Raw genomic sequence first — 22,142 nt, forward strand, 5'->3', positions numbered from 1 at the left:
TTCTTTTCTCTTCATCCCTGGGCTCCACCCTATCCCCTCCAACAGCCTCCCTGCGTGCAGGGGGAGGGGCCGCAGAAAAGAGGAGGGGGTCCTCAGCGTCACTCTAGAGCGCGAGGGCAGACCAGACGAGGGACTGGCGGCCGGAACTGTAGGAGGAAGGGGCGGCGTTTCCGGTAGGGAAGAGTGGAGGAGTGGGAAAAGGAAGAGAGAAAACGGGTGGAGTGGAAAGACGGGGGAAGGTTTTGAGTGTAACTCCCGGCTGATTAGGGCTCGATGTTCCTGGTGAGGCTGGGGTTGCCCCCTCGCGCGGGAGGAGAGGGGTGGATTGACCGGAAGCTGCCAAGTGCCTCCAGCCGGCCGCTCAGCAGCCGCACCGGCGCAACACAGCTAGCTGATCCCAAGAAGGAGCGCCGCAGAAAAGCGGAAATCACCCGGAGGGACGGGCGCCGCTGAAATCTCGCGAGAGGGACCCCCACTTCCTTCCTCTGCTTCTCCCTCCTCTTTCTCCCGCCCCCATCCCTTCTCCCTCCCCCTCCCCCTCCCGGGTCGGAGTGTCCCTGCGCCCCACGGGCCAGAGCAGCAGCGAGAGCAGCTTTCCCCGCTCCCTCCCCCTCGCCTCACTCACCCCCCACCCCCCCCCGCCGAGCGAGGAGGAGTCGGAGGAGAGGAAGATGGCGGCGGCCGCCAGCGCCCGCGGTGCCGCGGGGCCGCTCCGAGGAGCCTGAGAAACCCACAGAGGCTTCGCGGGAAGACGCGGCGGCAGAGGATGAGCCTGCAGAGCGCGCAGTATCTCCGGTGAGGGCCGAGGCTGGCCCGGGACGTAGGGGGAGCGGGCCGAGGGTTGGGGCATGGAGAGGCAGACACAGAGGTGGCACGTCCGGGGCGGCGGGGGAGTTACGGGGTCCTCGCCTTCCTCGGCCGGGAGGCGGGGGGCTGCGGGAGGGTCCGCGGGAGGGGGCGGGGCGGGCACACGCGCTGGCGCCGGGCCCCCCGCTGGCCGGGCCGAGTTCCAGTGGAGCCGGCTCGTCTCCGCGCTGGGAAGGAGGTTAGGGAGGCGTGAGAATGTGTGTGCGCGCGCGCGCCCGGGGTCGTGGGCTCGCCGGCTCGCCGGAGTCGGGAGGGGGGTGCCCCGGGAGCCGGCGGAGACCCGGAGTGGAGGTGGGTGTGGAAGAGTCTGATCTCGGTGGCGGGGAAGCGTGGAGTGGTGTGGGATTGGCTGGAGCGATGCCTGGGGAGAAGCCGAGGTGGAAGTCTGCACACCTGAGGTGTGTGGGGGCTCCGGGAGGGAGGACCGCAGGAGGCTGGAGTTTGTTCTTCATTCTGGGGTTGGAAGTACCGAGGAATAATATCATTTGTAGTTAGTTGGCAGAGTCGGGGTGGAGGGGTATAAAGAAGGAGAATGGATGAGGAAGTGAGGAAAGAGGGAGGTACTGTGGACGGGGTTGGGTTCCCCCAGAAAAACTGGGTTAGAATCAGTGCAGTCGGAAGATACCATTCTGAGAGTCGTGTGGATTCATTAAGAGTGGTGTAAAGAACTTGTATGTCGGAGGTAGAGTGACGCATGGGTACAGAGTGTAAGAGTATGTGATATGTATCTGGGGAGGGTTAAGGGGGGCGATTGATACCCATTGTTGGAGGAAGAAGATGCAGACACATTGGAACCAAGTACATGATGGCGAGAGCATATTGAACGGAAAGACACCCGCTATTGTACAGCTAGGAAGGTTCCATGGAAGCAGAGTAAGAGCTCGGAGGTAGAAGTAAACGAGGATCAAAATCTTGATGGCAGAGAAAAATAAGATTGTTAGAGCCTGAGATTAATTGGGGAGTTACCATTGCTTAGAAAAGGGGAAGAAAGACCTTGAAACAGGTCGTTTTTGTCTTTCAGTAGCAGAACTAAGAAGGCAAGCTTATGGGAAAATATTTTTAAAAACGGTTTCATACCTTGTGGAGGAGGGAATTCGATGGAGTAGAAATCTGAAATGAGCAGAAAAGTCACTTTGGCTGTTTAGTGGTGTCAGAGTATTGATGTGTGAGTGGATCCCGGTATGTATATTGCAAGACAGGGTATGTAGTTAAGTGATAACATGAGGGTAGCTATGCTCCTTTTGAAAGTAGTAATAGTTTTATTAAGCAGGGTTGTGTAGAGGAGAGGACGATGAGACTTTTCAGTTATGGTTGCATGTCTGAGTTTAGTAGGGACAGGAGCCACACGACGTGCGTGCCCGCTGACTGCAGGGTCGTTGGAACGATACCTGTATATTGAGGCCCTTTCTTCTCCTTTATTAGCCCTTCATTGTCTAACATATCAGATGAGTTTGACAAATACAAGTGTGGCAGAGATCTCTGAGATGCGCTAGAAGGGAGATTGGAAACTACCAGGACAGTCCTTAATTTTAAGGAATTTGCAGTTTAGTATATATTAGGCAAATAAAATATGGTAAGTATCATAAAAGTTGCCAAGTGTTATAAGAGTCCGTAGGCAGGAGATTACCTGAGCAATTGGGGTGAATCAGGAAAAGCTCCTTTTGTTACATGTTCATTCATAACACATGATTCATCATTTTGTTGATTGCCTATGTGCTAGGCATTGTACTAACTACTGAGAATAGAATAGTGAGAACTCCACCCTCCTCTTGCAGAGTTTACAGTTTGCTAGGCTTCAAGGAGAAAATGGCACTTAAAATGGACCTTAAGGTTAAACGGTATTCTGACAAGTGTGGATCGAGAAGGAAGAATCCAGATGGAAGGAAACTGAGCAGAGGTACATAGATAGGGAAGTTGGGGGCCAGGGGAGGTATTCGGTCCAATTAAACAAGGGTATAGGGTGATGCAGCTAGAAAAAACATAAGTTTTATAGATTATTAAGTTTGACCCGTTCTTTTTACAGATGAAGAAAGTATATCCCCAAGAAGTCAAAATTGTTGAGGATTATATATTTGGTATGTGGAAGCTCTTAACTCAAATGTAGATCTTCTAATTCCAGACGAGCTATACTGTGTGCGACATGTTTGAGTTCATCGATTCTTTCCACAAGTATATCTTGAGAGCTTACTGTGTTCCAGGCACTGAGGATTCAGTGGTGAGCAAAAGAGTGAACATAGGAAGGTATTTGCTGGTAGAAGGATGCAATCAATAAACATATGAACAGATAAATTTGTTAATCAGGGGTGACAAGTACTAGGAAGAAAAATAAAGCAAGACAAGGATGTGCTGTTTTATACAGACAGGGTGATAATGGAAAGCCTGTTTGATTAGGTGCCAATATTTGAGAGTGTCTTGAATATTATGATCTGTAGTTTATAGTTAAAATGGGTGGACAATGGAGAATCTGAGATGGTTTGCTTAAAAGGGAATTCACACTTTCGTAACTCTGTATTAGAAAGGTGAATCTGTGTAGTAGGCACTTAAGGGCCAGAAATAAGGTGGTGGCAGTGGAACTAGAAAGGTAGGATGAAAAGCAGGTAGGGAGGGAGGTAGTGACTTTAATGGAAAGATCAGTTGTCTTTGAGAGGCTTCTGTGTTAATACATCTTTTATTTTTTTAAGTTAGCATGGTAGGGAAGACTTATCCTTAGGTTGTGGAATCAATAACAGACAGCTTGAGATGAATTTAGTTATTTGAAGAAAGAAAAGAATAAGAATAAATGAACACAATGTTTAAATAGCCTAAATTTTCCACCTAAAGTTGAACAGGCAAAATTGAACAGGCATAGGACCTGGAATCCCTTAAAGAATCCTGAGAGCCAGTCTTTTCTCAATCTTACTCATCTATCCTAAGTAAATAAAGCAAGTCTTAGGGCTAATAGTAGTCTGGGACAGAGGTGGGGAGAGAGCAAAGAAAGGCTTGCACCAGCCAGAATTTCCTTCTTCTGCTTCTTCAGATAATCTTTCCATTTAAAGTCTGCTGTGGGAGACTAGACAGTGTCCTCAGAGAAGCATGATGTTCACTTTCTTTGATGACAGTGGAACTGTTGGTTTTAGTAGACAACTCAGGGAGGATGCTGTGTACTGCTTAGTGGGTGTGGTTGGGGGTATAGCAGTTATTCTTTGTGACCTTGACTTTAGGAAGAGTTGTGTTGCCTACCGTTGTCAGTGTAAGACCATGACTGGGCAATTTTTAGACTGCACAGCTACAGATCTTCCCTTATGCAGGTAAAAATTAGTTTTGTCTCAGCTGAATTAATTTGTTAGAGTAAATGAGCTGAGGTGTCTGGTGTTGAAATGGTGGGGTGGTGGCACACCAGGGAGCAAAATGGCAGTTTCAAAAGAGTGAGAAATGAGGATATGAGGTAAGAAGCATCAGGAAGACGAAGAGAAGGAATCCAGCATCAAGGGGACTGAGTTAGTCTTGAGTTGTAGAAACAGAGCAGAGGTGAAAGGAAGGAAGAGCTGTCCTCTGTGTGGGTGATGCTCTGGGCAGGAAAAAATGATGAAATTTCAGTTTTTTTGTTAGAGTGGAAGTGTTTTTTTTTTGTTTGTTTGTTTTGTTTTTTTCATTTTGAGATAGCAGACCAGCAAGACTTCTTATATTTTATAAAAATAAGTAATGGTCTTAGATATGGGAGTTCTTAGCTGAATAATGTTGGAAATTTAATACTCAAATTGAAGAAAATTAAGTGTTTTCTCTTTTGATTTATGACAAAATGGAAAGAATTTTAAAGACTGACATCTCTGTTGAGTGAAAGAAAAGGGTGTGTTGAATACTGGTGAGGATGGGAGAAGGGTGCGAACAGGCCATAGTAGTGAGGGATAATGTCGTGCTTTAAAAGAATGGCATTCAAAAGAATAGAAATATGGAAATTCACATGCCAAAAGTTGGGAAAACAGGGGTGGGGGGAGTATGAAGTACCAGACAGGGAAGACATCACTGAACCTGTTCTGGAAGATGAGAGCATAGAATAACCATAGCCATAGGGAATACCAGACAGGTCAAACCCGGTTGTGAAAGGTGGCACACATCTGCTGCGGTAGTGGGAGGCAGCTGTTCATGCTGCCCCCAACTCTCCTCTTTCCTTCCTTCACTCCTCTCTATATCCCTGCTGTTAGACCACTTTACAGGAACAGTCTACAAATTGTCCATTTTGTTAGAATTTTTTTTTTCGTATGATATCTCTTATCAGTGGAGAGGCCGCATTCCAGTGGCACAGTTCTTGGTCAGAAACTTTGTTACCAGAGTAGAAATAATATAACAGCCACAGGATTATTTTCTGAGACACTAGAAACTGGTTGCCATTTAAATACTAATTAAAATATCCAATATATTGTAAGATAAAATGTGTTGCTGTAAATCTTGGGACAGAGGGAGATAAAGGGAGGGGATATGGCTAGATAAAATAGCAAACAGCTTTACTCTAGCCTGGGGAGAGGTACAGGTACTGTGAGCGTTTGGGAGAAATGTATGTACTAAATGGAGTGGGCTACAGGTTCTGAAAGAATCTGGTAATGCTGGGCTGGCTAATCCCTGTCTCTAGAAGTTTCAAGAAATCCTATAGTACAAGCTGATAGAAGTTTACATGGTCAAGAAATCTTCCCCTTACCCATGCACCCCCGCCCCCACTCCCATGCACAGGATTTAAAATAACTTTGGACCCAGAAAATCAGCCAAATGTGGCTGCTTTTCCAAACATGGGAAAATTGTTTAAAAAAAAGAAATTACCCTCTCTTGAGGCTTACAAATCTACTTTTTGTTATAATAGTGTTAATATCATTTTACCTGCTTGGATATTAACTGGCTGAATTATTTTGGCAGTTAATTTCTGCTTCCCTTGTGGTTTCAGTTGGATTCAAAATGTATACTTCCTGTCGGAGCCTACGTTTCATTGCTTTCTAACAGCTGCTGTGTTTTACCTTCATGGTAGATGAAACATTTGCCGAGTTTTTTGTTTTGTTTTGTTTTAAGATACAAGATCTGGACCCACTCGTGTAGCAAGTTTGTCATGAGGCAACTTTGAAAGAGGGGGAGTTCAGACTTGAAAGGGCTAGATTGTGTTTTAGTGGAGAAATACCGTTTGCAGTCTCCAGCTACATCTCTCATCCTGGGTAGCCTTTCGGATTTTTGTTGCTGGTGGCATGAACGAGTCCTTGGAAGTTTGGGTGGGTTTGTTTAACTGATTGATCTCGTTTAGAGAACAAACGGTTGAGCAGTTACCTTTTGGATAGTAGATTGTTCACCTGTATGAGGGTATTTTGGCAACTGGTCATCACGTATTGCCATTTAAGTTTTGTAATCAAGCTGTATTTTAATTTAGTTGCTGAATTGTGGGTAGATTTATCAACGATCTAGGAGGTGAGAACCAAGAAGGGCTCATCACCAACACAGGAAAATGCAGGGATGGCGTTTTGGCAGACGTGTCACATGGTAAGTGAGAACTTGTCACCAGCTCCTTTCTTGTTAACATGTAAGTGGAGCTGCTTTGGCAGGTTGTTTTCACCTTCCCTAGACTCAATTTTTAAGTCACTTTGAAGAATAGGTGACTGCTAATTGTTTAAGAAAACTGTGGGAGTCTCAGGTAGATTTGGTAGCGATTTTGTTCTGGGCTTTTTTTCTTCGCTGCTTTGTTTAGAACAGGGTTTATGGCAGATAATCCCCTGTTGTGGGGAGCAGTCCTGTGCATCAGAGGATGGTTAATAGCATCCCTGGCCTCTGTGCATCCTGTATCACTCTCCCCCATTTGTGACAATCAGAAATGTTTCCACATATTGCCCAAAGTTCCCTGTGAGTGTGCACATTCACTTAGGTTCATTCTCTTGTTTTCTTCTCCTTCAAGCCACAGATTATTTCTAAGGCTTCTCTTAGCAGTTTTCTCTTAAGTAGTAATAGACTAGTTACTATGTTTAGACTTTACCCATAGAAACTTGTACATGTTTTAAATTTTTTTTAATTTGAGTTTTATTTTATTGGCAATTATTGAATACTTATTATGTGCAGAGCACAATTAAAAGGACTTTGCCTTTGGGAAACTCAAAGATACTAGAAAAAGACATTTAAGTAATAGTGGATGAACTGGTAAGAGCTATGATAGAGAAACAGGTACTGTTTAAGTTTTGGGAAGAAGAACTTTATTCCAGCAGAGTTGGAGGTGAGGTGAGGAAGGTCTCTTGGAGGAGGTGAGATTTGATCTGGGTTTTCAAATATGTATTGGACTTTTTAAAGCGGATATTGGGCAAATTGACATTTCAGGCAAGAGAAACATTTCATGTCTCCTTTATTCCACATACATTTTAAAAAATTCCATTCACTCCCATTTAATACATGACAGTAGAATTCAGGCCAGGCCTTTTCCAAGTTTTTCTTAGAGCAAATAGGTTATTGACAGAGAAGTAGAGATGTACAGGGTGGTAGTTTTGCAGACTTGATAGCTAGCGTAGGTTTCGCAAAGGGAAAAGCAGTTTGGCTAATAGAGTCCGGCACAAGCCCTTCCTGCACCTGTGCTCTTGATTGTGTATTACTAACTACTCCCGAGCCTTATTTCACGTGTGTTGTCTCTCTTCTTGCAGTCTTTTTAATCCCCTTCACTAGTCCTCTTTTGTGGACCAATCTCAGTTTTCTCTTAAAAATCCTTTTCTGTTCCTGTTTCCCTTTAAGCTCTGGCCTTCCTTACCTTTCTTTTATGGCTAACAATTTCAACTGTGACCTATACTGTGTTCTTCCCTTTATTTACCATGTTTTTCCTTAATCCCTTTTGTAATCCAGCTATTTTTCCTTAGCACTTTATTGGAATTGGTATTTCCAGAGGTGCCAGAGACCCAATGGCCAGATTCATCCATCGATTGTTTTCCTTTCTCTCTCACACTCAAATGTTTACTTTCCTTTGTTTCAGTCTCTGTGTCCCTCTCATATCCAACCATCCATCCCACCAGTAAACATTCAATTTGGGCCAAGATATATCCCAGGAATAAAAAGAGAATATACTCTCAAGCAGTTTTACCAGGTGCACAAGTAAGTACCTACCACATAGTTACCACATAGTTCATGGCTGCTGTGATGTACAAATGGGAGCTTCTGAGCTCTGTTGTTTTTAGCGCTGAGATTCCATGATTCTGATTACCCTGCCTCTTTTATTTTGTTTTCCTGGTCCACCTCACCCCACTCGTGGCAAAAAGAAAGGCATAGCCCTGTTTCTCTGTTTTCTTTCACCTTTTTTTTTTTTTTTTTCGCAGAAATGACAGGACTTTCGCTGTCACTCCATCATCACTGTTTAAAATCTGTCAAGCACCTACTTAGGTATAAATCATTGTGCTAAGTCCTGTGGAGACAAATCGGCATACAGTACCATGCCTGTCATTCAGAGAGTTTATAAACTATTTAATGAAATAGGCATAAACGTCAAGTGATACATAGCGAAGTGCAATTGAGCATAGTGCCTTAGAGCATGGTCCCTGAACCCAAACCACAGCCCTGCCACTTACTAGCTGTGTTGCCTTGGACAAGCTGCTCGAGTTTTCTGTACCTCGGTTTCCACACCTGAGAAGTTACGATAATAAGAGCATCTGACGCGTAGAGTTACAAAGGCTGAGGGAGGCGACATGTCAAGTGCTTGGGATGCTTGTGGCACATAGCAAGCGCTGATGTAAGTTTCAGCTATGTATAATGCCTGAAAATTCGCCACTGGCACTGACTAATCTGGTAATTTTGCACCTCTGCCTTCTGGACATTCCTAATCTTTGAAGTCTCTCTGTCATGGCAAACTCAGCATTCTTAAAGTCAACTCTTAATCTTTAATCCTTACCCTTCTCTTCTTACCCTATGTTTTTCTCATTTTCCTCATTGGTGCTGCCACTCCCCATCCTCCCATTCAGGCCTAGAACCTTGCAGTCACCTTTGATTCTCCCAGTGTTCCTCACCCTCTTCCACACATCCATCATTTTGGAAATGTCACCTTCCTGCTGTCTCTTCTTTTTCATTTCCGGCCCTGTCAGTTTTCACCCAGACTGTTGAAGTGGTCTTCTACCTGATACCTTGCCTCCAGGTGTCTCAGGGAGCAAGAAGACAGCATTGACTTCGGGTTTTTAAACGCTGCCCATTACTTTCTCTGCTTTTGAACTAACAACATCTCTGGGTCTTGATTTTTTTATCTTTAAAATGGAACATTGATTCATAAAATTGCAGTCAGTGTTAGAAAAAATAACAGAGGTTTACATACCTTTAACAAATTCTGCTTCTCCATCAGACCCTGTCCCCCTGCTAGTCTTTTGCATTGTTTCTTCATTAATATTCCTGAAAACCATTTGTAAATGGCTTTCTCTTGCTTCGGCTCCTTAGGTCAGCATTCTTGGCCTTCCTTAAAATGACCCTCATCTCCCTCTGCCGCATGTCTCCTTACCTTTTGAGAGGAACCAGCTACCCTAGCCAGAGTCATCTACTCACTGTCTTCTAAACACGGTTTATCCGTTCCTGCTTTAATTGCTGCTTTAATCTCTCTTCCAAGGCCTTTCCCCTGTAGGAAGTACCATCCTCCACTGTCTTAAGCTTCACCTTCTCTTATGACTTCTTGTCCACACTAGTGATTTCTGCATTCTTTGACTTTTTGTAGAATTTCCTGTTAGTCATTTGGTACTTGTAAGTTCTAAAATTTGTAATGACCTCTTTTTTTAATATCTAAGTGAATTATCTCTGCAGCTAGACTGAGTGTGATAGAGATCACGTCTCAGCAAATTTTAAATGTGCATGGTACATGATGGGTGTTGAATAGAGTTTTTATGCTTTTGTCCATTCTTGCAAAACATTTATGGACTACTTAAGAATGCCAGTGCTAGGCTCTGAGAATATAAAAGCAATTGAACTGATTCTTGTTCCTTAAGATAGTGGTCTCCTGGGGGAGATGGATGTTACGCAGATACTTTAATACACAGTTGATCCTCTGTATCCTTGGGTTCCATCTGCAGATGGAAGATATTGGGCAGGGAGGAATCCCAGACAGTTCAGAAAGCAAAACTTGAATTTACCAATCACAGGCAGCTATGTACATAGTATTTACATTGTATTTATGGCTATTTACATAGCACTTACATTGGATTAGGAGTTATAAGCAACCTAAAGATTTAACGTATATGAGAGGGTGGGGAGGATGTGTGAAGGCTATATGCTCGTACCACACCATCTTACATAAGGGACTTGAGCATCTGCGAATCGATCCCCGTGGGTACTGAGAGACAGCTGTAATGTGGTAAATACCAGTTAAATTATTTCAAGGGATGAAGAGTATATTGAGGGAAGTGGAACTTCTATAGCTTGGGACTTCAGAGAAGTCTTCTGGAGTTGAACCCTGGAGCTCAGTCTTAAAGGATGAGTAGGATTAGTCAGGTTAAGAAAGAAGAGAAGAATGTAGCAGGCAGAGGCACAGAATGAGTAAATGCCTGTGGACAGTGTGGTGGAGGAACGCTAAAAAATTTGATACTAGGAATGATTGAGAGTTTGGTTGTTGTAAACATCGTGATCAGATCAGACTGGCAGTCAGGTTGTGTCATGTGAATTTTGATTAGTCCCTGTCTCATTCTGTGTTTCTTTTGGGAGTGGAAGATTTTCTTTCAATAACCTGGTCTTCAGTCTTATGGGAACAATTTATATTTGAATGGCTGATGTTTGTTGTATATGTATCTACTAGAATGTGAAGACACAAGAAAAATGTATGTAATGCCTCCAGGTCTTCCTTGGAGATACGTAAAGATTTAAATTTCTTTTCCATATTTTTGTAAATAGCCTCATCTTAGGCAAAAATTAGTTATTTGGAACATTACTAAATTATCACATAGGGGATGAGAGTTTTAGTGAATACCTGTCATTCTGAAAATAACTGGGTTGATAGGACTTCTTTAGTAGACTCTTCACCTGTTGAGATCAGACGTGGAATGGAGGTGGGGTTGAAGGAAGAAGATCTGCAGCATTATGGGAGGGGGCAGAGCATAACATTAAGTAAAGAAAAAAGTTACAGACCTTCTCTGGTGATTAGCATTTTGTTCTCAGTCCTTGATGGCATTTTTCCTTCCGTAGTGTCTGTCTTAAGTGAGAAGCGTGATTCTGAAATCTATTCTATTTAAAGAACTGCTGTATTGACGTATTAATACCCTCAGTCTGTTTCCAAAAACTGTGGGTCACTGACCACGTAACTTGAATCCTTCTTCCTTCTCTCCTCTTCCCAAAGGCCTAGTATTTCAGTGCTATACTACTTGGGGTACAGTATCCTAGAGTGTGTTTTACTATCACTACCTCTTAGAAAGTTCGTGAATTACTAATTTATCAGGCAGCAACTTTTTTTTTCTGTTTTTTTTCCAACATTCTTTATTGATTTATAATCATTTTACAATTTTGTGTCAAATTCCAGTGTAGAGCACAATTTTTCAGTTATACATGAACATATATATATATTCATTGTCACATTTTTTTCTCTGTGAGCTACCATAAGATCTTGTATATATTTCCCTGTGCTATACAGTATAAGTTTGTTTATCTATTCTACAATTTTGAAATCCCAGTCTGTCTCTTCCCACTCCCCGCCCCCTTGGCAACCACAAGTTTGTATTCTATGTCTGTGAGTCTATTTCTGTTTTGTATTTATGCTTTGTTTGTTTGTTTGTTTGTTTAGATTCCACATATGAGCGATCTCATATGGTATTTTTCTTTCTCTTTCTGGCTTACTTCACTTAAAATGACATTCTCCAGGAGCATCCATGTTGCTGCAAATGGCATTATGTTGTCGGTTTTTATGGCTGAGTAGTATTCCATTGTATAAATATACCACATCTTCTTTATTCAGTCATCTGTTGATGGACATTTAGGCTGTTTCCGTGTCTTGGCTATTGCAAATAGTGCTGCTATGAACATTGGGGTTCAGGTGTCTTTTTGAAGTAGGGTTCCTTCTGGATATATGCCTAGGAGCGGGATTCCTGGGTCATATGGTAAGTCTATTCCTAGTCTTTTGAGGACTCTCCATACTGTTTTCCACAGTGGCTGCACCAAACTGCATTCCCACCAGCAGTGAAGGAGGGTTCCCTTTTCTCCACAGCCTCTCCAGCATTTGTCATTTGTGGATTTTTGAATGATGGCCATTTTGACTGGTGTGAGGTGATACCTCATCGTAGTTTTGATTTGCATTTCTCTGATAATTAGTGATACGGAGCATTTTTTCGTGTGTCTGTTGATCATTTGTGTGTCTTCCTTGGAGAATTGCTTGTTTAGGTCTTCTGCCCATTTTTGGATTGGGTTGTTTATTTTCTTCTTATTGAGTTGTATGAGCTGCTTATATATTCTGGAGATCAAGCCTTTGTCGGTTTCATTTGCAAAAATTTTCTCCCATTCTGTAGGTTGTCTTTTTGTTTTACTTATGGTTTCCTTTGCTGTGCAGAAGCTTGTAAGTTTCATTAGGTCCCATTTGTTTATTCTTGCTTTTATTTCTATTGCTTGAGTAGACTGTTCTAGAAGAACATTTTTGAGATGTATGTCAGATAATGTTTTGCTTATATTTTCTTCTAGGAGGTTCACTGTATCTTGTCTTATGTTTAAGTCTTTGATCCATTTTGAGTTATTTCTGTGTGCGGTGTAAGGGAGTGTTCTAGCTTCATTGCTTTACATGCTGCTATCTGGTTTTCCCAACACCATTTGCTGAAGAGACTATCTTTATTCCATTGTATATTCTTGCCTCCTTTGTCGAAGATGAGTTGACCAGAAGTTTGTGGGTTCATTTCTGGGCTCTCTATTCTGTTCCATTGGTCTATATGTCTGTTTTGGTACCAATACCATGCTGTCTTGATGACTGTAGCTCTATAGTATTGTCTGAAGTCTGGGAGAGTTATTCCTCCAGCCTCTTTCTTTCTCTTCAGTAATGCTTTGGCAATTCTAGGTCTTTGATGATTCCATATAAATTTTATTATGATTTGTTCTAGTTCTGTGAAATATGTTCTGGGTAATTTGATAGGGATTGCATTAAATCTGTAGACTGTATCAGGCAACAACTTAAACAGATTTTCTTTGAGATACTGTGCGGTGATGAGATATAAGGTAATTAGTGTAAAACACAATTGGAAGAAGGGTATTCAAAGAAAAAAAGGGGTCAAAGTTATACTTGAAAATTTTTTTATTGCTGGTGGAAAAAGATAAAAAGCAGTGTTAAGAGAAACACCACAGGACAGATTTGAGTATAAAAAGTATCCTAGGGCATCTGCAGAATTTTCACTTCTACACACATACATAGTTTAAGATAGTCTAAAGTGAAATTCTTGTGTTTTAATATCTAAAATACATGTTTCTCAAATTCTGCTTAGTTTAAATAACCAAAATAATAATATTGTTTGTCTGAAATAGTCTTTAATATTGCTTTGTTTCATTTTGTTTTTTCATGAGAAATGGTCAGAGTATTTTAAGAAGTACAACTCAAATGTTAAGGCTTATTGGTCATAGATTCTCATTTATAAAAGGAAAAGAAAATGTTAACATACTAATCACTTGCTAGTTAAAAATATGTTAATTTAGTTGTCTGTTAAATCATACAGGGGTCTTTTTGGCTTCCTATGAAAGGAGCGTGGTATAATGAGTTGAATGAGCAAAAGCCTTTAGATTAAGATTTGCCTAATTTTTCTTTAGGTTGTCCTGAGTTCAGTCCCAGCTCTGCTACATGTAGCAATGTGACCTTAAACCTCAGTCTGTAGTTTTAGTTCTTTGTTTTGTATCTTCCTGTCTATAAAATGACTATGATAGAGTGGTTGGGAGAATTACATGAGAAGATATAGATGCAGATACAGATGGCACCCACCATAGTTCCAGGTGGGTAAAGAGCCTAATTTATGCATTATTTTCATTTTCTGCATTTCTGAATGTATTAATATTTCCTTTAAAACTTCTAACATAGTATTTGAATTGGTTGGGAGCAGTTGTGCCTTAAGTGGCTATAAGGCAGCTGAAGGGTCTTCCCTGTGAAATGGGCTACTTTATTCCTCAAGAGGACCATCTTCCATTTTACTTCTGCTTTATGCTTTTCAGAGTGCTTTCACCTAATTGTCTTCATAAGCATTTCTGTACAGGAACCTTGTAGAGCTGGGCTGGCATTTTGTGGAGAAGGGAAATGAGACTCAGAGTACCTAACTAGCAGCAGAATTGGCATTGGCCTTGATCGGCTCCCTCTTTGTCGTCTGCATACACTTGGGCTGTGCTCTTAAATATGAAGAATTTCCCTTTTGGTATCTGATTGCCATTGACACTGCCCAGTGGTGTAATATATGTAATGTAGATGGTTCACAATTAGTGGTTACAAATTCATATGTTAGAAAGCACATTTCTTAAAAGTTACTTTTGTTTTTTTTTAAAACTTCAAGTGTAATATAGATCTGGTTCTTGCCACTTTCAGCATCCAGCCAAGTAATACGTGTTTGTTTACAAACAAAACAAAACTCAGAAAACTTTAAGAATGATCACATGACAGTGAAAGAGAGTACTAACTGATTCTGGGACAGCAGGACTGCCCCAGGCACACAGGAGCTTACGGTCCCCATGCCGTCCAGCCTTGTGTAGCCTTCCAGTGTATGTGTGTTAACATAGTCACATGCGTGTATGTACGTAAGCATGTATATACTTTCAGCAACTGGGGTTGGGCTAAATCATGTCGTTTTGTAATCTTCTTCTTTTCCCTCTCAGCGTTCGTAATTCTATATCTACGGCATCGTTAGAGACACCAGCCTACTGTTCTGTTGTGTGGGGAGTACTGTAATTTTCTAAACTGATTCCCTAACAATGGAAATTCATGTTGTTTCTAATACTTTTTATTATTAAAAAATGCCATAATGAACATCCTTATACACACATTTTTGTGTATGCTTATTTGAATGCCAGAGTGTGCACATTTAAAAATATTTTGTTAAGTGTGGTAGTCAGAATGCCTCCCAAAAGACATCTACATTCTGATCCCAGAACCTATGAATATATTGTGTTACATGGCAAGAGGGAATTAAGGTTGCTAATCTGCTGACTTTAAAATAAAGAGATTATCATAAATTATTTGGTGGGCCCAGGGCAGTCACAGGGATGCTTTAAGTGTGGATGAGGGAGGCAGAAGAATCAGAAGTAGAGAGAGAACATCCTGTTGGAATGGAGGGGGCTCACAGCCAAGGAGTGCAGGGCATCTCAAGAACCAGGAAAAGGCAAAAACTGGGATTCTTCCCTACAGCCTCCAGAAAGCAGCACAGCCATGGTGATACCCTGATTTTAGTTTACTGAGACCCATTTAGGCTTTTGACTTTCAGACCTTTAAGAAAATAAAATTTGTGTTGTTTTAAGCCACTAAATTTGTGGTAATCTGTTACAACGGCAATAAGGGAATAATACATGGTAGATACTGGAAAATCTATACTGTTTATTTGGGCCCTAGCAGTGCTTGAAAAGCACCTGTTTCCCCACATTCTCACCAATACTGAAGGTCTCGTGCCTCTCGCTGTTTTTTGAAGCAAACTCCTTGATGTGTTTACATGTATCACACATGGACAAGTCTGTGTGTTCCGCTGAACACGAATTCTCTGGGAAACTCATGTGTGTTAGGATTTTCAATATTTCTAAGGCAAAATGAATTTAAGAATACTAGGTTAAAGTGGATTCTTTATTTCTTCTCATAACTTATAATATGCTAATGTCTAATGTCTATTGTAAACCTGCAAGAGTGAGGTAGAGTTTGATGTCCCCAAAGCTGTGCCACATTGCATAGGACTGATGTTTTCTTGGAACACTCATTTGAAAATGCAGCTCTCTTTTTTCTGTTCTTTTATCTCTTCGCCTTTCTTTTTAATGTATTGACCTTCATGTATGCCCATATTATATCTTAGACTTGTGATTCTTAAGAATTCTTCTACCTCTAAAATCTTACATTGAGCCATTCCATTTTAACCGTAGCCTCATCTGCATTAATCCAACTGCTGTTATTGGTCACTTCCTGCTTTTCTTTTCTTCCTCCTCCTGTATTTGCTCTTCCCTTCTGCTCTTTAGACATCTGTAGGCACCACTGTGACCTGTTGTCTTACCACTATCCTCAGTCCCCTTGTCCCGTTGTCCTTCCAGCTCACTTGTCTGGGAAGGTCCACTCTGAATGATTCTGACAACATGCTTCTTTGGGTATTATAGATAACCTTGCTAGGAAAAAAAAAAAGTTACAGACTGGCCAACTGCTGTTTAAACGCATAGTCTTCCACTGCCTGTTAGTTCTTTTTCCCGCCCCTGTTTTGCCCACTTCTTTACAGTTGTCAATTTAAACTTTTACTATTTTCTTGAAGTTTTGCTACTCTTAGCAGATGGTACTTATGCAAAAATAAAAACAAAAACCTTTTGGTGGGGCTGATCCTGTTCCTTCCTCTACTAGTCTTTGCCTTTGTCCCTCTTTTCAGAAAGAAGGTTCTCATCCTCCTTATTAAGGTTGTTTTCTTTGTGTTTGGTCTAGATCGTGACTTTTTTTTTTAAACATATTCAGCCTTTTTCCCTTTATTGCAGCTTTGTCATAAACGTTTAAGCAAGCTCCCCTTAACCTGTCCTTCCCCAGCAATGTTCTGTCATTTATCTTCCCCATTTATCACCTTGAAAACATGGTCTGTACCAACTCTGCTTCCTCAAACCATCGTTCCCTTGTTTCTGCCCCTGCCTTTCCCCTGAAGCTGTGCTTGCTCGCATCACCAGTCTTCTCTGTTTGTAACTCGTGGACTCTTTTTATCAGTTGAGCACAGGGACTCTTATGCTGACAGTTGCGTTCCTCAGGCCTCTGCAGTGCCTGACACCTAGTGGAATTTTTGTGTGTGTTTGATGAATATTCATTCAAAGAATGTATGAATGTACCTCAGTTCCTATTGTCTGTTGTAATTCTTTGCTCTGGCCTTGTTTATGTCTTCATGTTTTCCTTGGGTTTTGTTTGTTTGTTTTTGTTTTATTTTTTAACTCTTGAGTTCGGTACTTTTTCTACTTGTCTTTTTCTTGTTGTGTTCAGAATAATTCTTACATTGAAAGCTATTATCTCATGGGATTTACCTTGTCAGTGTGTTACTTTCCTTCTGGTAGTGGAGCTATGTTATCAGAAAGTTTAGGCTGATACTCCCAATAAAGCATTGGCCAAGTATAACACTTAAAGATACCATGATTCAAGAACAAGGCCTTAACTTTCTGACAGCCCTGGATTTGAATACTGGGTGTATGGTCTTGGGTAAGTTACCTAATCTTTTTTTTGATTCCAGTTTCCTCAATGGTAAAATGGAGATAATATGTTTCTTAGAACTTGACAGAGAATAAATTAGTTAACAGAGTAAAAGTTCATAGCATGGTGCCCTGTACCTGGTTTAAAAAAAAAAACAACAGTAAATTGAGTTATTGTTATTAATTATTTGTAGAGTATACTATTTTGTATATAAAAACCTCACATCCTTATGGAGCAATTGTCCTATATTATCTGTAATGTATTTCTTTATAGTTTTTTTTTCTTTATTTGAACTTACATTTACCAAGTTCTGAGACTGTGATAGATCACTGGATCAGGGACAGTCCTGTGAATACAAGTGCATTTGACTTAAGGTCCATTTTATTTTTAATCTTCTCTGAGAACCAGAAACAGAACTTACTGTACAATGTATTTAGATGTTAGTTTTAAGGGAATTGGGATACTGAGGATGCCATGATGGATGTTGTTAACTGTCTTAAGGGAAACAATTCCAAGAGCCTTTGAAGACTATTCCATCTATAGGACCATTTCCAGTAAAAGGCACAGTGGTTTTGCGAGAGGTATGGTGACCTGCACGTTAGTATGAAGGTTGTGTGTGTGTGTGGAGGAGTGGCAGGACATGGGCTAAAGGGGTGATCAGGTGCAGGATTATCAGATTCATCGTGGTTTGAATTTGATCCCGAAAGCTGTGGCAAGTCATATAAGTGCTTTAAACAGAGGGAGAAAGACCACACTAGTGAGTTAGAGGAGGTGATTAATTGGGGGGTTCCAGGTAAGAAATGGTGGAGGGCTAGACTGAGTAACTGATGTGTGTATTTCATCTTCTGAGAAGAAGTGGTTGAAGTAGGTGCTTTCCTTAAGCCTAAATGTGGAAATAATCTCTTTCTTTATGTTATTCATTTCAGATTCCCAAGTGAGGTAAAATGAAAATGAGAGAGCAGTTTAGAATCTGGGAATTACAGCCATGAGTTTGAAAATGATGCAGTGCAGTACCAAGCTAGTAAAACAGCCTCCAAGTGTCCTGCTGTCCTGTGCTTGCTACCTCCACTGTCTCTTCATGCCTAAGATGACAGTCTTTCCTCTCCACTATGGCTGGCAGCTAGTGTGAAGCTGCAAGTGATGGCAGTGCTCAAAAATGTGTCACCATGAGTAATTCTCTCTCATTTTAAATGCTAACAGGGAGTTGCTTAGTTGCTTTCTTTTGTGTGAGGATTGGGTTGTTTCTGCATTTTGTGGTCACACAGGTATACCCTTTAATGTGTCTTTGTGAGACTTTAAACGAGAATCTTCAGTTAATATCCTTTATCTTAAATTGTTTCGGTATGTCATTTTATGATTTTATAAAAATGTTTTTAGGAATCATTTTGACCTGTTTGTTGTTTGAAGGGCTTCTTAATGATTATGTTCTAGATCCTCTGCCTCAGGGGTCCTGGATTAGCCTCCAGTCACTTATAATCTGGCAATACTAACATACCTTTTGTTTTTTCAGTTCCAACTTTGAGGCTTGCATAGAGTAGCAGTGAGGTTGGATAAATTTATAGAGAGAGAGACTGCTGGTTTGTGCTTTTGGCATGATTAATAATAAGCCAACAATTTTAGTTTGTGCCAGACATTATTCCAGACATTGTTCATTAACTCTGAATCCTAGTAGCAAGCCTCTGAGGTATTTATCATTGGCTTTATTTTATAGAATAGCCAACAGAGGCAGAATAGTTAAGTTCAGTGTCATACACAGAATAGCAGAGCCATGAGTTGAACGCAGGAATCAGGCTCCAGAATTCATGCTTTTAAGTATGTATCATATACATTAGGAAGCCAAGGTTGATGAGAAAAATTTGTTGAGACCATCTATACATAGAAAATATTTATGTATATGTTTTATATAATTATGTTGTGTAATAAACATATAAGTAAAACAAAAATAAAATAAGAGCAAAATCCTGCAATCCTAAGAAAATAAGAAAATAAAACTACAGCAGTAGAGTCCATGTGATACATTCATTTCTCATCTGGTTGCTGTGGCTAGGACTTCCATTACTGTGTTGGTAAAAGTGATGAGAGTGGGCATCCTTGTCTTGTTCCTGAGCTTAGAGGAAATGCTTTCAGCTTTTTCCTGTCGAGTGTGATGTTAGCTATGGGAAGGAATTAGAGAAGTATAAGGGTCTCAGAGTTAGATCCTTAGGGAACAGGTACCAGATGATAATAAAAGTTAAGTTTTATTCTTAATGATTTTGTTACTCTAGATAGGTGGAAGCAGAAAGAAGCAAGAAACGAAGGGCCAGGAAAAGCTACGTGTGCACAAAATTTTAACGAAAGCTTGCTCTGTTGCGGTGGTTCTTAAAGTGTGGTCCCCAGACCAACAGCATCAGCAGCACCTGGGATCTTGCTAGAGGTACAGATTCTGGTGCCCCCCCTCGGACCTGCTCTGGGATGAGGTCCAGCAGTCATTTTCTTTTCTCCCCCTCCCCTTCCTCCTTCCCCTCAAGCAGTCCTTTCCAAAAGCTCTGAGTGATTCTAATGTGGGCTAAAGTTTGAAAACAATGCTTATACACTATAGTGCTGAATAATACTACTGAGAGTTCAGGAAGCATGAGGACTGAGAAAAAGCTCTTAGATTGGGCAAAGTCGGTGTTAACTCTTGAGAAAATCTGTTACCTAATTGCAAGTTTAGACGTGACTAGGTGATCAGAAAGTGACCACCTATATATTTTGTTTTTGCAACGTTTAGAGGCAAGGAGAAGGATGTATGCTTGAGAGGGGTGGGTAGCAGGATTAAATGAGACTTCCTTAGACTGGAAGCACTGAAGTACATTTAGACCTAATGGAAAAGGACATTTATTTTGTAGAAATTATTTAAGTCTGACCTGTGAAAGCTTCCTATGCAGAAAGCATTCTGACTACAAAGTATTTTAAAATTGGCTTCTTAGAGCCCTGATGTATTTACTGTCCCTTTAATGTTACAAAGGTATATGTACATTGAATAAAATTAGGCTGTTACAACGAAAGAATTGTAGTATTAAATTGCCGCCAGCACTGTTCATACTTTCCCGTCTTTTTATGAACGTAGAACATGCATTTTGTGCTTATACAGATACTGCATTTTCATCAGGTTATGGTCGTATGGCATATACTGTTTTAAATCACGTTGAGGTGATCATATGTAATAAAATGCACTCATTTTAAGTGTACAGTTGTGAATTTTGATGACCATATACCCCTGTAACCACTGCCCTAATTAAGATATAGAACACTTCCAAATCCTGCAAAAGTTCTCTCAAGCCCCTTTGTTAATGAGTCCTAACCTTCCCCTATTTGTTCCTTTATGTCTCAGGTAATCATTTTTCTGATTTTTATTGCTACAGATTATTTTTGCTTCTTCCAGACCTTCATAAGTGGAATAATAAGCTATATACCCTTTGTATCCAAATTCTTTTGCTTGACATAATATTTTTTGAGCATAATCTACTTTGTTGCATGTGTCAATTGGTTTGCTCCTATTTATTGCTGGATACTATTCCATTATATGACTATACTACAGATTTGTTTATCCATTCACCTTTTTATGAACCTTTGAGTTGTTTCTTCTTTTTTGCTACTGTGAATAAAGCTTCTAGGAACATTCTGTAAGTCTTTTTGGTTTTCACGTCTCTTGGTAAATAACTAGGAATGGAATTGCTGGGTCATACAGTAAGTGCATGTATAACTTTACAAGAAATTACCAAGCTGTTTTCCAAAGCAGTTGTAACATTATGTACTCCTACTAGCAGTGTATGAGGGTTCCGGTTATTGCACATCCTCTCCTGCAGTGCTTGGTTTTGATAGTTCTTTTGATTTTCCCCATTCCAGTGGGAATGAACTGGTATCTCATTGTCGATTTGCACTTCCCAGGTGTCTAAAGATGTTGGGCGTCTTTTCATGTGCTTATTGGCCATTTGTGTATCTTCTTTTCTAGTGTCTAAAGTCATTAGTCCATTTTAAAAACTGGATTGTCTTGTTACTGAGTTCTCTCTATATTTTGAATGTAAACTCTTTGTGTATATGTGTACATATGTATCTCCCACTCTAGCTTGCCTTTGCATTTTCTTAAATGATGTTTGTTGAGGAGCAGAAGGTTTAGGTTTTAGTGAATCCATTTTATCAATTCTTTTCTTTTATTGAATCTTGTATTTTATTGAATTCTTTATTTACCCTGAGGTAGTACAATTTTTCTTCTAAATTTTCTTCTAGAAATTTTATAGATTTAAGTGTATGGTCCATATTGAATTTATTTTTGTGTATGTAGTGATGTATTATTTAGGTTAAATTTTTCCAGTTTTTACATTTTTATCCAGTTGTTCTGGATAAAACCACTTGTTGAAAAATACCATTTTTTTCCCATTCAGTTGCTTTGGCACCTTTGTAAAAAGTCCAGTTGGCTCTACACACAAACACACACATCGTGTGCATATACACATATATAATATAGCTGACTTTTAGCAACATGGATTTGAACTTCCCAGTCCACTTGTGTGTGGATTTTTCTTCCAATAAGCATATACTACAGTACTGCATGATCTGCCGTTGGTTGAATCCACAGGTGAGGAATTGCAGATACGGAGGGCTGACTGTAAAGTCATATGCGGATTTTGGACTGTAGAGGGTGGTCAGGTCAGCACCCCTAATTCCTCACATTGTTCAAGTCAGCTGTAAATAGATATGTCTCTTTCTGGACTCTGTTCTGTTTCATTGGTCTATGTATCTGTCTTTATACCAGTACTATACTGTTTTGATTATCAAAGCTCTGTAGTAAGTTCTGAAATCAGGTAATGTATGTTTTCCAACTTTATTCTTTTTGAAAATTGTTTTGGCTGTTCTAGGTTCTTCCACTTCTAGATAAATTTTAAAACTAGCTTGTCAGTTTTTACCAAAACAGTCTGCTAGAATTTTGATTGTAATTGTGTTATAGATCATGTTGGGGAGAATTATATTG

The 22,142-nt window shown here is 40.5% G+C and overlaps 1 protein-coding gene across 8 annotated transcripts in view; it reads left to right on the forward strand.

Moving 5' to 3' along the window:
• The first annotated feature begins 129 nt into the window (after positions 1-129).
• Positions 130-22,142, forward strand: part of SMG7 (SMG7 nonsense mediated mRNA decay factor) — a 75,698-nt gene continuing 53,685 nt past the window's right edge. For 5 of the 8 annotated variants that reach the window (XM_074349926.1, XM_074349931.1, XM_074349930.1 and 2 more), the window contains exon 1: positions 130-795. Coding sequence is in view for 1 of the 8 variants with exons in the window: in XM_074349929.1 (XP_074206030.1) it covers positions 767-795 (29 nt within the window). In the remaining 7 variants the exon portion in view is untranslated. Of the gene's footprint in view, positions 796-6,250; positions 6,361-7,855; positions 7,942-22,142 lie in introns of those variants that run through there. The other 3 variants (XM_074349927.1, XM_074349932.1, XM_074349928.1) reach the window with 3 other exon arrangements.

This window comes from Camelus bactrianus, chromosome 21 (genome assembly GCF_048773025.1).
Source record: "Camelus bactrianus isolate YW-2024 breed Bactrian camel chromosome 21, ASM4877302v1, whole genome shotgun sequence".
NCBI classification, from domain to species: Eukaryota; Metazoa; Chordata; class Mammalia; order Artiodactyla; family Camelidae; genus Camelus; species Camelus bactrianus.